The sequence below is a fragment of the Oryzias melastigma genome, linkage group LG8 (assembly GCF_002922805.2).
Source record: "Oryzias melastigma strain HK-1 linkage group LG8, ASM292280v2, whole genome shotgun sequence".
Taxonomy (NCBI): domain Eukaryota; kingdom Metazoa; phylum Chordata; class Actinopteri; order Beloniformes; family Adrianichthyidae; genus Oryzias; species Oryzias melastigma.
In genome coordinates, this window is record NC_050519.1 from 5,074,206 (window position 1) to 5,090,998 (window position 16,793).

At 39.7% G+C, this 16,793-nt stretch overlaps 1 protein-coding gene across 7 annotated transcripts in view; it reads right to left on the reverse strand.

Annotated features, from left to right (window-relative positions):
• The window catches only part of arhgap23a (Rho GTPase activating protein 23a), a 74,837-nt gene that overhangs the window by 15,018 nt on the left and 43,026 nt on the right, over nucleotides 1-16,793 (reverse strand). For 4 of the 7 annotated variants that reach the window (XM_024271794.2, XM_024271792.2, XM_024271789.2 and 1 more), the window contains exons 2-10: nucleotides 15,380-15,583; nucleotides 13,636-13,660; nucleotides 11,572-11,664; nucleotides 10,932-11,010; nucleotides 8,542-8,596; nucleotides 4,430-5,981; nucleotides 1,132-1,287; nucleotides 208-316; nucleotides 83-122 (exon numbers count right to left, since the gene is read on the reverse strand). In XM_024271794.2, the coding sequence (XP_024127562.1) occupies nucleotides 83-122; nucleotides 208-316; nucleotides 1,132-1,287; nucleotides 4,430-5,981; nucleotides 8,542-8,596; nucleotides 10,932-11,010; nucleotides 11,572-11,664; nucleotides 13,636-13,660; nucleotides 15,380-15,583 (2,313 nt within the window). The other 3 variants (XM_024271790.2, XM_024271793.2, XM_024271795.2) reach the window with 3 other exon arrangements.

Sequence of the window (16,793 nt, forward strand, 5' to 3'; positions counted from 1 at the left end):
GAATATCCCGTTCACTAAATAGTGAGGGACTTTGCATTTAATCTTAAAGAGAAGCTTTCTTCAGGTTTTCAGAGGAACTCACCCCGTCTGCAAAGAAACTCTTCACTCTTTTTGGTAGTCGTCTGCATAGAAAGCAACACAGGAGGATTAGTGAACACCACATCTGAGTGACCAGAAAAAAACTCGTCTTCGCTCAGGTGAACTCACAGGCCTCGTCCTTCATCCTTGAACTTGTTGAGGCCTTCGTCGCATGACTTGGAGCGCTCGGTGTTGATGGCTAGAAGATAGGAGGAACGGCGACTGGATTTAGTACTGCCTGCTCGTTGAGAGGTTCGGGTGAAACAAAGATTAAGAAAGAAAAGAGACAGAGAGACAGTGATGATGTGATGGCGAACGCCCGGGTGAGCCGTGGTGAGTTAGGAGACGGGGACGGAGGGGGAGGAAGCTGGCGGGGGATTCAGTCGGTGGAGGGGGTGGTAGAGGGGTGGGGGCTTGAACTGCATGAGGGGGGGTTTGTTTGCCAGCATGCATCCAGATAGACACTCGCCGGTGGATTTTAAAATATAATAAGCATGCAACATAAAACAGGTTCAAATTGACAGATAAATTAATATTGTTTAATTTATGATAAACATGCACATCCAACATGCATAATACTATAGAAAATCCTTTAATATTGTGATGTTTTTGGTAATTTCATACAATATTTGCTGAAAAAAGGTAAAATATGACAACTTTTTCAAAATAAGATCCCAAATCTTGTATTTAAAGTCAGAAATAAATCACAATTTTTTACTCCATTCTTGAAATAAACAAAAAAGATCTACCGTTTTGGAAAGAAAATGGTCTTACCCAGAAGAATTTAAGAAAAAAATTCTAGTTCCAAAGACATGTTTTCTCAAACTAAGATTAATTTGCTTTTGAAAAACTTGATTATTTTTCTTGCAAAACAGAAAATAATACATTTTGTTTGAAACAAAAATCTTTTTGCATCTTTAACTTTCAGCTTTTTTGCGTTGTAGCGCTTTAAAAAACAACAAAAAAAAGATTTAAAACACCAAAATATAATTTCTGTTGCATGCGGCGGCGAGGAATGGAGGGGTAAACCGGGGAGGATGGGGGGCAACTCACTGCAGTCGTGTGAGAAGAGCCTAGTGAGGGGGAAGGTGAAGGTGGGGGAGGCGGGGCTGGTGCCCACGGCGGGCGCCGAGCTGATGCCGCTGGACACCACGGAGGACGCCGGTACGTGTCGGGCGCGCAAATCGGCGCTGGGGCTGGTCGGCTCGTCTGTGGGAGGTGGAGGCAAGGATGGAGGGGTGGGAAAGGAGGGGAGGAGTAGGAGGGTAGAGGAGGTGGGGAAAGGTTAGATGTTAGAGGAACGGAAAGGAAAAAGAAAAACGGGGTTAGATGGAGAGAAGGCCAGGAAAGGAGAGGTTTAAGGAACATCGGCAGAGTTATGGTCAGAATCAAACTAAATCAGCTCAAAACCAACACAAACATCCTCAGAAAGTTTCAAAAGACTAAAGAAACGTCAAATAAATCAATGGAAAACGATGAAAACTGCAGTACCTGTGCCGTCTGCTGCCATAAGAAAAGCTAGTTGAAAGCAAACGGAGCGGGAGGGGGGTTTGTGACACTAACTGACTCCAGGTTTCAGTTCTTTATTAGATCAGCTCATGTGAACGATCTGATCCATGAAGGAGAAAATCTCACGGCTCCGGATCATTGAAGGTAAACGTTTGTCCAGATTGACGTTCCTGCTGTGAATTAATCCTCTGAGCTTAATAGGAACAAAAATGTGAAAAACAGCTCAAAGTTTATCAGGCTGCGAGTGCCGGACGGTTTCAGATGCAGAGGGATGTGAAACAATAACGCACACAGACCTACACTTCCTGGCTGATAGAAAGGAGTTCATTTATTTTAAAGACTCACTTTAAATCTGTTCTTATGGTATTTTTTCTCATGATCGAGGACATATATAAAGAAAATTAATCTTAAAATCACATTTAATGTGTTTTGAAATCAGGAGTATACACAAAAATTGTGCTCCTACGGCAAGCCGCAAGCTCCTTGCTTGGCAACATTCTGATCCATCATTTTCCTCGACTGGATCAAAACTGTACGGGTGGATAGATGCAAAATTGTGCACCTTTTTGTTCATGTTAGGTTGGGGTTGTGAGGGGGTGTAAGCTAGTGAGAGAGTATACACAAAGGGATGATGGGAAAGGGGCACAGGCTTACTCCCCCCACAACTCAGAGGCGAACTCCTGCCACTCTGCAGCAACGATGTTACGTTTTTTGAGACCATTTTAACTAACAACAGCATAATCATAACTAAAAGACCGCTGAGAACGCTTTTAAAATTGATAAAAAATGATCAAAGTGGGACTTAAGGATGACAGGATTGAGGATTTTCACAGAGCAACAGCAGAGGGCAGCAAAACCTCAGACAAAAACCTCCACCTAAAGTCCTCGAGCTGCTGCAGCTTCCACCACAAAATCTTCACCTCCTTCACGTTTTCCGGTCCTGATCATATTTGAACACGGCATCCCGCTCTGAGACGAGGAGTCTACACGTTTACGGCACAGTCCAGAAATATGTGAGCCGCGGGTTTAACAAAAGCTGTCATTTATAGACAGCAGCGAAGACGGACCAGCAGAGGGGAGTCGAGCACTCTATCAAACAAGAATCTGATGCAAAAGACTCACAGGTTAAGCTGTCTTTGAGCTATTTTATTTTAAATTCCCTCACAAAAAAAGCTGAGTGGATCATATTTAGAGTGGAGAGTAAAATATTATCAGATGAGTCCGAATACTGATGGTTATTTAATTACAAAATCATCAACTGTGAGCCAAAATATTTTAATGGACTAAGAAACCGACTCTATATTGAATTTAAATATTTAATTTCTAAAACACAATCAATTTGGTATGTTTTTAACCTTTTCTTTTGGACTTTTAAAGTTAATTCAACATTTTTCTTGTTTTGTTTTTCATTTTGGGTAGCAGCAGCCAACATTTAAAAATAAAAAATAAGCATAAAAAATATAATAAAAAGGAAAAATAAGTATTTTTCAAAGTAAAATACAGCAGCCACACTGCAAGAACAAGTCCTTAGAAATAATCAAAAATATTTTAAAATTTAAAAATGTTCTTTTTCTTCTAAAAATAGATAAACTATGATAAAATTTTACACAATATTCTAGTGGCAAAAACAAACTCATTAGAGATAGGTCAAACATTCTTACCCTATTGGTAAATATTAGATAAAAAAATGTAATTTAAGAAAAAGTAAAATTCAGGTCACTGGAATTATTTCTACACTGAAAAACTTTTTATAATATAACTTTACTTGCAAAACCAAAAATAGAACAACTTTAATTGAAAAAAATGTCATTTTGTTTCCTTAAGGTTCAGTTTTTGCAGTGATTTGACCCCATGAGTTCTGAAGGGTTATTATTTAGGGAGGGTGTTCTTGTTAATATTTTTATAGGAGACAATCATCTATTTAAGATTAACTGAAATGAAACAGAAAAAATAAAGAGTTTTGGAGAGTTGATGCCTGTAAGACGTAATTGAGGGAATAGAAGCCAAAGCTTTAGTCAAAAATCTTGACTTGATCTGTGTTTTCTCTTTCTGAAACACAAAAACTTGATTATGCTTCAATGCAACTTGCCAAAAAAAAACAAAAAACATTTGCCTGAGCTGCGGAATGCCTTTCTAATCCCTACCCCCAGAAATCAGCGCTTTTGAGGACAACAAGTTAAACTTCAGCCTGTCCCACAGCAGGTCCAACAACACCAGATCCTATCGGGATCTGTGTTCAACAGATGAAGAGTGAAGAGAAAAGGCATGTCTGATATTTGGGAGGACATAGTTTCTCCAGTTTGAATTCATTTCTGTAAAACAAGTCCCAGCACGCCGTTTCCACTGTTTGGTTTTGTTTGGTTAAGTTAAGATACAAAGATCGACTCGTTTTCAGTCATTCTTCGCCGTCAGCTGATTTGAATCTGTTCGGTGTGACGGGAAGCAGCAACGTGATTTGGGGTCTAGTTTCACCCGCCGTCTGCCGTCCACGTCCAGAAACCAACCTGAGGCCTGCAGGGCTCTTTCATCTCAAGTCTTTACAGAGAGGAACGCAAGCTAAGACATGATCAGCTGCCTCCTACTCGCAGCGGCAGACGCTGTGTTTGCCACCTTCACTCAAACGCGTTCGCCACAAGAGTAGAGATTGTGTTTTAGCAAAGCTGATTAAAATGTTGTGAAAGAATGAAGAGGAAACTGCGAGTAAAAACATGTTGGATTTCTGCGTTTGGGTCTCAAACAGGAGCTGGGAAGTTCACGGATTACACAACATTCCTCAAAACGAAATTCTCCATCATTTATTTACTATTCACTGTGGCTCGATAAATGGCGGCGGTGAGCTTACCTATGAAGGGAATGGAGGCCAGAGAGTCTTCCTCCACGGTGAGGGGTGCCAGGTTGCCGTTCGGCTTCCGTGGTGCAGCGTCTCCAAAGGAGCCGTGGGTTGAGTCTTTGGGGTCGGGAGAAAACATGGAGGGTTCCAGACCTTCCACAGGTAGAGCGTAGTGGGGGTGCCGCGTGGGCCGTCGCCCATTCGGCGGTTTCTGCCTCAGCACCACCTCCTGCGTTTGAGTCTCGCTTTGGCCCTCCGCTGCCCCTCGTTCCCTCTCGTGGTTGGTTGGCCGGTATGTCTTGTCCTGGGGTACGTGGGCGGCGAAGGCGAGGGGTGATGCTGTGGAGGCACTGATGGGGGCGGGGGACCCCTCGGGGGGGCTAGTTTTGGGGTTCCAGTTCAAGTGGGGACCGGAATAAGACGGGTCCCTGAAAGAGTGAGCTTGCTGCAGGATGCGGCCGGTCTTGCGGTAGAAGGAGGGGCTGTAGCTGCGGTAGCCCACCTGCTCGTCCATGCTCTGGGCAGACTGGAGCCTCCTGGTCTGAGAAGAGACCTGCTGGGCCTTCATCTGGCCCGGGGGAAGGTGTTTGGACTGGGCCCGTCGGGCAGCTGAAGGGGATCCACTGAAGTGGGCCCCCTGCCTCACGTAGGCATCGGTCCGGTGGGGTGGTTGTGACCACGGAGGAATATCAGAGCGGGCCGAGATCAGTCCTGCTGATGCTCGGTCCAACATCTCCAGGGAGCGGCCGTGGTGGTTGTACTGAGCGAGCAAATTCTCCGATCGGGTTCGAGTGTAGTTAGATGGAGGATGGCCCCTACCCGGGCCCACCTCCCAGTCTCCATAGGACCAGTACGGTTCTGGTCCTGGTCCCGACTGCTGCAGTAGGAACAAAGTGTCCTGTGAGGCGCTGTGAGGCCAGCCGCCGGCCCGCTGCTGCTGCCTCCGGGATTCGCTCAGCCGGTCCTGAGAATAGCTGCGCTGGCGGGTCTGAACGCTGCGCCCGGGGCGCTCGGGCAGCTGGTTGTAGTACCAGTCGGAAAGGGCCTGCTGGCAGCGATCAGTGCGGCTCTGGCTCGCCTGGGAGAGGGGCGGACTGGTCCAGGCGGAGCTGGACCCGTGCTGATGTGCAGACATGGCACTCTGGTGGTTTGGGTAGTGGACTTGCAGCGGGCTGGACAGGGGCCCCGACGAGGAGGACGATGAGTAGGACCGCCCTCTGATCTGACCCTGCGGCTGCTGGCTGGTCATACCATACTGGATCTCCTCAGTGCGGTGAGCAGGACTGCAGTGACCCACGCCGCCCGGCTCGCCCGCTCGCCCCTCCTGCCAGCTGGCGGGGCTGCCCACAGCGGTGAGGTTATCCAAGGGGGACGAGGGACCAGAAGATCCCGGCCAGCGACTCCAGTTATCCAGCTGGTTCTGCCCCATAGGGGCAGACAGAGGGGCTCCTGCGACGGACGTGGTCTTGGTGCGAGGGTAAGAAACGGGAGGCGGCGGCGGGAGGTGCTCCGCTCCCCCGGCGTAGGGCTCGTTACCGGTCAGGTAGGCATCCTGGGAGTACGCCTAAAAAAGAAGTCAAATGAGGTCACACTGTAGAAACACAAAATATCAACAAGTATTTTTGTCTAGTTTAAATATGTTTTATTAGGGATGTGAACGTTAACGTGTTAATGCATGTGATTAATCAAAATAATTAAAGTGTTAATTTTATTAACATTTTAGGCTTACGCCGCGTCCGTAAAAACACTTTGCTGGGTATCATCCAACTTATACCACAGTCACTTTAATATTCAATAGGTTTTTGGTTCTGTACTTTTATTTATTTATTTATTTATTCAAATGGGAGTATTTGATCCATAGTCAGACACGTTGTCACGGTAACACAACAACGTATCATTGAGCTTAGACTGCAGCGATAAGGAAAGCAATGCAAATGCTGATCATCATGACAGGTTAAATAAAGCATCAGTTTGGAGAGAAACTTCAGCTTGTTTTGTTTTTGATGGAAGTTTTTTTTTATTTTTTAATGCAGCCTGTGCAGTGATATAGAACATTTGGGCCATGTGACCGGAACTTTTATTTTTCTTAGATCTTTTTCCGATTTTTTTTTTTAGCTGTTTGTCGGCATCTTTGTTTACTGGGAGTAATACTGCAGACATAAAAGTCTTTAGAGTTCTGCTTATCGTACTGTTGGCGTGTTTTGTACACACAATTTACACTTCTGGGTTAACACTTAATACATTTAAAAATGTAAGGCAATAAAAATAAAGGAAAATGTTCTCTCTGGCCTGTTTTTATTCAGAAGTTCAATTTATTCATCAAATTTACATAGTAAAACAGAAGTGTGATTCATCTGTTTCTTTTTTTAATCTATTGACAGCACTAAAGAAAAATAAATGCTCTAAATGTACAGTTTTATGTGTGATTTCATGGTGATTATTTGCAGATAATAAGTGGTCGGCAAATATAGAAAAAAAATATTCACAAATAATTGAGATTAAGGTTTGCGGTTAATTATTTCATTTTTTTAATTGATTTCCAGCTTTTTAGACTTTTTATACTTCATATAAAAATAAAAATAACTTGCAAGTAACTTTTTAGAAGGATGTAACAACTTGCTGAATTATTTAATCGAGAAAAATTTTTATTTTAAGTTATTTAGGCTCATATAATTTTGACAACTTTAGTCTAAAATGTATATTTTTAGTCAAAATGGTCAAAAAGGAGCATAGTTTTAAGGTTGTAGAGCTTAAAGGAATGTTTTCAAGAAAAAATAAGTATTTAAATATATACCTATTTTTAAGAAAAAGAAATTAACTTGATTTAGCATCAACTTCAAAGAAAAACTAAAATAAAAAAATATTTTTATTAATAAATTCAGGCGTCAACTTTTTGATATTTACAATTACCCAGCTAATATATTTAAATATGAGTGTTTTATTTTAGGAAATCCTACAGAGACAAACTCTACTTGTTCTATTTGCAGATTTTTTCTCGTATAACACAGGAAAATCATCTTGTATTCTATATTTTTGAAAGGTCTTTTGAGAGTTTGTTCCAGTCAAATGTTTTCGCTCTGAACTCCTTCGACATTCAAACCAGCTCTCTGCCCTGAAGTTTGAAGTCATGGATCTTCCAGTTCAGCTCTTTTGGTCAGTTTTTTTTCCCGAGCTCTCGACACCAACTCCTGCCGACTTAACAAAATGCAGCTAAACTCTCTGGAAAAATGTCCCGTCGACACTCAACAACAAGCCAACCGTTCGATCAGTCGCTGCATTTCAAGCCTCACGTGGACTCGGAACAAAAACAAACTTAACGCCAGTCATTACAAAAAAATTTGTGACACATTTCTGAGAGTTTACCTAGTTCTTCAGGCTGAGGAAAATTCTCCACGGCAAACAAATGTAGACGAAGATGCAAATGAATTAATCCTCACCAGCGCTTTACACTAAAATCCCACCTTCCTCTTCCAGAAACACCTCGGAGTCTCCGATTTTCATTTATTTTGACTTCTTCTTTCCTGCCGGAGATCCTCTTAAGATCTCCTCCCTCTCAATTTTTTTTGGCTAAGTGGGAGTGCGGAAGGAGGCGCAGTGCTGCTGATGTCATGTCAGGAATGCAGCAGACAGGCGCAGCAGCGAGGGGGCGGAGCTTTAAAAGCAAAAAAAAAAAAAAGAGGCAGGATACTTCAATGGAAAGCGGTGTGGGCCCCTCTGGTGGGGAACATTCTGCACGTGCGAGATGAGTCACTTAAAGCTTTTTCTGAGTGTCGAAATGTTGCTCCGGGATAAACGGGAGGGGCAACGGCTGATGCAAGTCGGATCATGTAAACGAGAAACCTGTGGAGCGACAAAAATGTTTGCTGCAGTGGAGAAGTTGTTTTTTTCAAACCTCGACAGTCGAGATTTGACCAAGTTTGATGGATTTTATGGCTTAAACACAGAGCGGCGAGCTCATGAGTCACTGCGCAGTCACTCCGAAAAAATCTTAGCATTCTAACATGATGATGGGGGGAATCTCAGAATTACAAAAACAACAAACAAAGGCTTGAAACGTCCCATAAATCAGTTTCGGTTGTGTCTGGGTTATATTTATGTAAATAAATTAAATTCCTTCCACTCACCAACTGAAGCACATCCTCATCTTTTGGCATTATGGAGAGCTCCAACACACTCTCACTGGAGGGGAGGACAGAAAAAACAACAGATAACATTTAAAAATAGATTCACTTATGAGGGGGAGATCGTTTATTCCAGTAAAAGATGTTGACTTAATGCGCTAAATTTGTACTTTTGTTTGCTTTTTAGTAAGAATTTAGCAGATGTGTCAAATCAGTCAAGCAAATTTACCCCCTAAAGGGCCGATTATTTTCAAGTTAACATCATTAATCCGACCATTTTTGGATCCAAGTGGTCTTTTAATTATGATTTTACTGTTTTTAGGAAATGATTTTTGCAGAACGAAAGAAGTTCAAGAGAAAGTGTTTTTTTTATCCATTTCTTCTTCCTACTAAAGAAAAAAAGTTGTGATCAGACTACAATGGAGTGTTATATTATATTATATTACAAGGCTTAAAGTAATAAATTTACAACTTAAAATTTTGTAAATTTACCCCTTTTTTCTCATAAATTTAAAAGATCTAATGAATGAATGAATAGCTTTATTAATCCCGAAGGAAATTTAAAAGCGGCAGGCCAACATAAAAACAAATAAAAAAATAAATAAAACCCTAAAAACACTTCAAATCTATCAGTTAAAAAGTAAAAATGTTAATTTAAATATAATGAATCAATCAAATATTCACAATCAAAGCATATTACAGTAAAAACCATAAAAACATTCAAAATTTGAAGTTGACTTGAGTCCTCTTTTGTCGTTCAGTCAACATGATTGGTTATTGATAATGTTTGGAAGCTGCTTAGTTTGATTTATGGTTTATTAATGTTTTAGTCATTGATTGGCAGCTTCTCTGCAGTTCATAAAGCCACCAATATCCCTGCAGATGTCTACTTCCAATCCTCTCTTACTCCACGACAGACAAAATTTCTCCAATTTTCAATATTCTTGTGCTAACGTAACAGATTATTTTCATTCCTCCGCTCCCTTATTTTACATATGAAACAACGTATTAGCAACTCAAAAGTGGCTACATTAATAATAATTTGATTTTTAGTTGCCAAAATGTTCACAATTTTTTGGTTTTGGAAACTTATCCGGACTTAACTTCCCCAAATAGTTCCACGTCTTTCATCTTGGAGCACGGCAAAGACAACTGAAATGTTTTTTCTCGTTATTTATGACTTTTTTTGGTAGATTTGACTTTTGTTCTCATAAATTAATGACTTTGTTTTATTTATGACTTTGAAAGTCATAAATATACGACTTTTTTCTCATAATTTTAAAGTTTTTTTTAAATAAATTTAATTACTTTCAAAGTCCTAAATCTACAACTTTGAAACAATTTCAAACATTTAAGAGTAAAAGTCATAGATTTAATTTATGACTTTTAAATCCATAAATATACAACTTTTTTCTCTTAATTTTATTTATTTATTTAGAAATTTGATTACTTTAAAAGTCGTAAATCTACAACTTCTAAAACATTTGTACAAATTTACAAGAAAATGTCATACATCTAGCCTATGACTTTTAAAGTAATAAATGTACAACTTTATTCTGGTAATTTTATTGTTTCAACTTATTTTCTTGTAAATTTTATGACTTTAAAAGTTGTAAATCTACGACTTTAAAACACAACATTTTAGCACTTTAAGACATTTACAAGAAAAAAGACACGTTTAGCTTATGACTTTTAAAGTCATACCTAAAAAAACTTCTTTAGTCGTAATTTTACAACTTTAAAGTCGTAATAAAGAAAAAATAATAAAATACAATATACTAATACTCCGTCGTATGGAACTGTTGGCGTGGAAGTAAGCCTTCACTTATTTCCCATGATCCTTTACATTTTCTCCTGCTAGCTTACAGCCCTTCACGACCTCAAAATAACACAACCGGTGCAACAAGAATGGTGAACAATATTAGAGCTATCCACATAAACAGTTTTGAGACAGATGTCCGCTCAGACGAGGAAAACAAAGACGTTCATGGATCTATTTGTCTACAATTTTCTTTTGTTGGTTTCTTAATCACGATTTGAATAAATTAGTACTCGGAAACACAGTATTAATCCTAATTTTCTTAACATATGTTCTCCATAATGAGAAAAATGCTCAAAGAACATATTTAAAACACTTTTCATTGGGGTGGGTCTTTAATTAAAACAACAATCAGCAGATGTGTGGAATCAAACTGTCAACTAAACCTCAAATGTATTTCCTAAAAGGAAAATTATTCCCTGCTCTCAGGTTAACCTCACTATGTCTTTAAAAGTTTGGAAACTTGAAAAAAAAGTTCATCCTGATTTATTATTGGAGAACGATTGCAACATTCAAGTGTGGATTCCTGTTGCAGGGATTCTGTCAAAAAGCAGCAGCGACTCCAGGTGCTCACCTGTTCTGGATGAGGGTGATCACCTGCGAGTACGTCTTTCCAAGAATACTCTCTCCATTCACCTTCACCAGTCGATCCCCTGCAGGATACACATTCACCCATTATCATAATCCCAAAATAAATCCTCTATTCATGCAAGGGTGGATCTTTTTTTTATTATTATTTTTTACAGGAAAATTGAGGCAGAAACTAAAAATGAAAAAAAAATTGTTCTGTGTTCCAATTTCAAATCCAAAGTGATGCGGGCAAAACATCGATCTCCTGGTGTCTATTTATGTCAGAAAAAATCCAGAGAAAAAAGACAAGGGATCTTAAATTAATTTGTCTTCTTAAATAAGAAAAAAAATGTTCAAAAGAAACTAAAATTCATAATCTTTGAATTAATCTGAAGAGAAAAAAAGATAAGGCAGCAAAGAAAGATCCGGATAACTCTGTTAGAGTTTGTTTGTGGCAACAGCATACAGGCTGAAACATACGTGTTTGCATATTTGCATGTCAGTGCGTGACAGTCTGAATGCATGCAGGTGTTTAACACGTCTCCCTAAATTTTAGGACTTTATGGATGTGAGTCCGTCGTTTCCCTTCCCGATGAATTTCCAATGCAAATCCTGATCCGCCTTCATAATTTCTTCCTGTTTACCTGTGCACAAGCCTGCCTGGTGGGCGGGGCCTTTTTCTCTCACATTCTTCACAAATATGGTGTCCATCGGCTCCAGGTGACCTTTCTGTAATCCTGCAGGAGAAACAAAAAAGAGCTAATTTAAGGTTTGCTTCAAAACTTTTAGAGACATTTTTTTTATCTTTAGGATTTGGACTCCTATCCAAATACAAACAAAGCTACAAACTAGTAAAGTATTTACATCAGGCATTTTGTGAAACTAAACACTAACTAGTTGGTCATCTTATGTTTCACATTTAAGTAGATTTAGCCAATTCTCTCATTTGGATTTGACTAAATTTTGGCAAATGCTCTCAAATATTAAGCAATAATTCTACTAAAATGGAAAAAAAAACTAATAGTTGATGAAGACTTTTTGGATTTATTTTTAAAGAACACATATTTTGTTTAATTTTCTGATTCATATTTAGAAATATTTCATTTTGAGGCAAAAAAGTAACTTTATTTTGGTAAAAATCCATAAACTGACACTATCATTTAAATATATTTAGGTTTATTTTCAGGCGGCAAATGTGAAGTTAGGTCCCAAACAAACTGGAATGTGATTTTTGTTTATTTACAATTCTATTAAAATCTGTCAATTTGTGATCAGATCTTGCAGAGGTCATGCTTTGGGTCAGGGGGTCTCCCAGCTGATTCTCTGGAGGCACACCTTTACCACTCCATAGTGGGTTTCTGACTAATGATAAATAATTTAAAAATTACAAAGTTAGTACTTACTTCATTTAGATTAGTTTGGTGCTCCTAAAAGAGTAAAATAAACTTTTTTACTGACATCACACTAAATCAAGAGGTCATGTGTCCTCTACCATTTCACACAAATTCCAAATATTTTCAAAACTTTAATAAAAGTTTAACTGTCCGTAATTGCTCTTTTTAAGTTATGACCATATAGTATTTTATGCTGCACAACAATAATTATACAATACAGAAGGTAGTTGCTATTAATCAATTTTTTATTTACTCTTTCAATTGAATCCTAAAAGTCTTCTTCAGGTTAACATCAGTATGACAGCTCACTAAGAACCTGACATATAATTTTAAAAAATGCTGTTTTTTACCTTATTTTGTTTAAAAGTTTTAATAGAAGCACATTAGCGTCCGTTGGATGATCCAATGAGGCACAGGAAGTCTTTTATTTTGAAAGGAAGTCCTATGAGCCACCGTCGAATATAAAAAAAAGCCAATTTGACATCTAGAGAAATTTCTTTTTCTCTCTATATTTCTGTTTTTATTCATACCAAAGCAAAGAAATATAAACATATTTAAGATTTTATCAACATTTTCAAAAAAGATTTCAAAATAAGGGTCCCACTGAGTGTTGATCTGAGAAAAACAGGCTTAAAGTACGGTGGCCTTGAAGTTCAATTCATATCAACAAATTTCTCAACCCAAAAAACATATGAAAAACTATGACGACAATAGTTAAAAACAACATAAAACCTTAAAAATCAAAACACAATTAGTTTCCAGAAATAAAAAATGAGATGTCAAAACTGAAGCAAAATAAGAAACAGGAAAAAGTTATGATGAGTTTTGAAGAAGAAGGAAGAATTGTGATGAAGAGTTTACTAAGCAAACATCGAACTTTTGGAGAACCAGAAGTTTAAAGAAACATCTTCTGTCTGAAGAATGTAAAATAACTTCCAGCTCCAGGTGAACAAACATCATCGTCCAATCAGTGATCACCTTCCTTTTCCTGTTTCCTATTTTAAGTTTTTAACATTTGATTTCTGGAAATTGCTTTTGTTTTCTAAAATATTTTGCACTTCAGGGCCACCGTACTCAATGACTCTTCCAGTATGAAGAAGCTGCAGCTCCCTGATGTAGCCAGATATCAACAAGTGCAGTTCCTGCTCCGCTGCAGTTGCACATAACGTCCTGTAGGTGGTGCATTTAAGCTGCAGAGTGGAGGTGACAGGAGCAGGGAGTAGAGGAGGCCCAGCTCATTACATCATCGTGATCCCACTGTCTTCTGGGTTTAATTGGTTTGAATTTAATTAGCTAAATAATGAGTTGACTTACCCTTTCCGTTTCCATTCTCCTCGTCCTGCAGAGGAGAGAAAAGACGAGTCAGTTCATGTCCGATCATGAGACTGACCCACGAGAGACTAATAATAGTCAAAACTATGAGAAGAACTGGGGGAGTTCTGACAAGAGACACTCGGTTATCAGGCTGAACCATTTCCTGCCACAGAAACTGGGTGGTTTTCTGCACCGTCATATACAGAAATAAAATTCTGCACATCGTAAATGACAAAGATGTTTTTTTAAGCCCTCGAAACAGAAAGTGTGCTGGTTTGCATGACACCATCGGCTGCAGCAAACTCCCGAAGGTGAGCCCTGAAGCTGCAGCTTCTCCGATCACCTGCAAACAAGCAAACTGAGCTGAGTGGGCAGTTTGGGGTTCGGCGGGCTGACCGCTGCCCCCCGGCTTTGTGCCGCGCTGAGTGAGCTCATTCCAGGCTCTGCGGACAATGGCGCAGGGTTTAGAAAGAGAGAAAGCCGAGCCAAACCCACCCCAGAATAGAACTTGGAGCAGCGACACGGGCCGGACCGAGTCTCGCCACATCCGCCATCGAGGAGAAGCGGGAAGGGAACTTATTCTCTTATTTCCCTAAACAGTTATGTTGCTATGGTTACCACCAGTCAGCTCACACATAGTTTAAGCAACGTTATGCCTTTAGGTAGTTTTTATATCTTTTTTTCTGCACTGATCAGTTTGCAATCTGTGCAAATAAGAATCAATTTGATTGGAATGAGTTACAGCTGGCAGGAAGGACTCAAAACTCCCAGAAGGTTAAAAAATGACCACAATTGTGAGGAAAAAGTAAAATATAAATGAGATAAAACCCTGGAAAATACTAGAAGTCGTAATGAATTAACTCCAGGCAGCTGTGACCATCTCCAGGAGGGGGCGGGGCATCTAGGAGAAGTCACAGCCAACGTGGACAAAATAAAACCTTAAAACCAAAACCACAAGAGGCGATCCGTTACAGAAAATTCAGTTTTCCACTGAAGAGGATGCAAAGGAAATTGAATTTCCTTAAAAAATAAGAGAAAAATGAATTTACAGCATGATTCTGTTGGAATTTTGGGGGATTTTTTTTTTAAATTTGAGTAAATTTGGCGACCTCTCCGCCAGCTCCTCAAACAAGAACAGGGAGCTCTGTGGAGCGTCCAAAAACACCATGTGAGCCTGGTCCCCTTTGAGGGAGAGGATACAACAAGAACAGGAGTGGGGACAAAGGCTAGCAGTGGGCCTATTGTCCGAACGAGCCTGGTACTGCCAGAGAGCGGTACCAGCCCAGGACAACAGAACTCATTGAATTGGATCTGCAGCTGTGGGACAACAGGGTGGCAGAGGCATAAAGGAGGTCTTGTTTCAGCCGCGTGGCTCCACCCCTCCCTCCATCACTCAATTTCACATCTGGAGATGTTTGCCCCCACACCTCAAATGGAGCTAAATAAGCACTTGCTCACACACGGGTTCATTCTAGTAAACAAGAGGAGAAAAGTTTGATTTAAAGTCGCAGCAGACAAAACCAGGATTAAAGTCAGATCTGTCAGCGTCCTGGAACGCTGGAAGGCTGCGCTCCTGTCTTGTTTTAGAAACATCCCTCTGCCTTCAATAATCCCTCAAAAACGTCAGCTTTCTCCGTCTGCACCCTTTAATCAAGTCAAACATCTCTGCAGCCTCCCTGACTCTCAGCAGGCGTCATCTCTGAGCTCAGATGTGCTTCGTCGAAATCTCATCCCTGAAGCTCACCTTGAGGGTGGTGTGCAGGGCGGATTCTGGAGGGTAAACGATGAAGTGGCGCAGGGTGAAACCAAAACCCTGGGAGTTCTTGTGGAGGACCAGCGTCCGGGGGCCCTTCCAGCCCGTGCCGAGCCCCTCCCTCCCAGGCCGGGTTGCCATTGGCGGCCTGGGGTTGTCACCGGCCGAGGAGAGACCATCCCGCCACCCTTTGGCCTGCAAACACACAAACATGTCAGGTATTAGAAATTAAAGTAATTAAAGGTGAGACACTTATTTTTTGATGATGGACGACAATATATTGGGAAAATTGAGTCTAAATTTGAGTATTTATTTATTGAAATTGTGTGAATCAGGATCAAAGTCAAGGCCAGGGGGGCCGTATCCGGCCCTCCAGATCATTTCATTTTATTAATACCAATGTTATCTTGCACTTATTTCTAACGTGTATAATTTTGACAAAATGTATTTTATGGAGAGTAAAATATTGACAGTTATTTAAAGTTTAAGTTGATTTATGCTGGAATAATATTCCTGCCTTTTATCATTTATAATTGTTTTTAAAAGTAATGGTTTTAGGGGTTTAAAAATTGGCATTCTGTTAGCTTTTTGGAATATTTTGGCTTTTTTTAGGATATTTTGGAGTTTAGCTATTATTTCAGCTACATGCTAGCTGTTTTGGCTAATTTAGACTTTTTAAAAAAGGGTTTTAGGCTATTTACAAGTTAAGATAATATTGACATGTTAGTTGTTTTGGCTAATTTAAGCTTTTTTCTGTTTTGTTTTGGCTATTTTGAAGTTTAGCTATTATTTCAGCAACATGCTAGCTGTTTGGGCTAACCTAAGTTTTTTTTCTTTTTTGCTTTTTAGGCTAATTTGGCATTTAGCTACTATTTTCTGTATCAATTCAGCATCTTCAGCAGCCAAATTCAGCTCACAGTACTATTATCACAGGTAATGCTATATATCTAGTTCATACTTATGCTAAAAAGTTAGTTTTAAAGTTTTAAAAATGTAGTTTAGGGTGTTCAATAAACGTTTATCCTGTTCGGCCCGCGACCTAAGGTGTGTGATGGATTTTGACCCTCATTTTGTGATTGAGTTTGACACCCCTGCTGTAGGAAAAAGCTTGTAGCAGTGATGTAGGTGGGCCTCTACTCAATTCAGGTACATCTACTTAGACGACTAAATCTAGTGACGAATTTGGCGAAAAGACTACTGGGAACCCTTTTTAAAAAGATCAAAAAATGAAAAAGACAGAAAAACAAGTGAGAATCATCACTTTGATGTCTGTAAAACATAAAATCATGTTTGTCCAAGGAAGAGGAAACTATAAAATTGAATAATTTTCACTATTTTAGCTTCAACGTGGAAAAGTCTTCCTCGCCAAGCTCAGATTTTCCAAAAAAGCAAAAAAAAAAAAAAA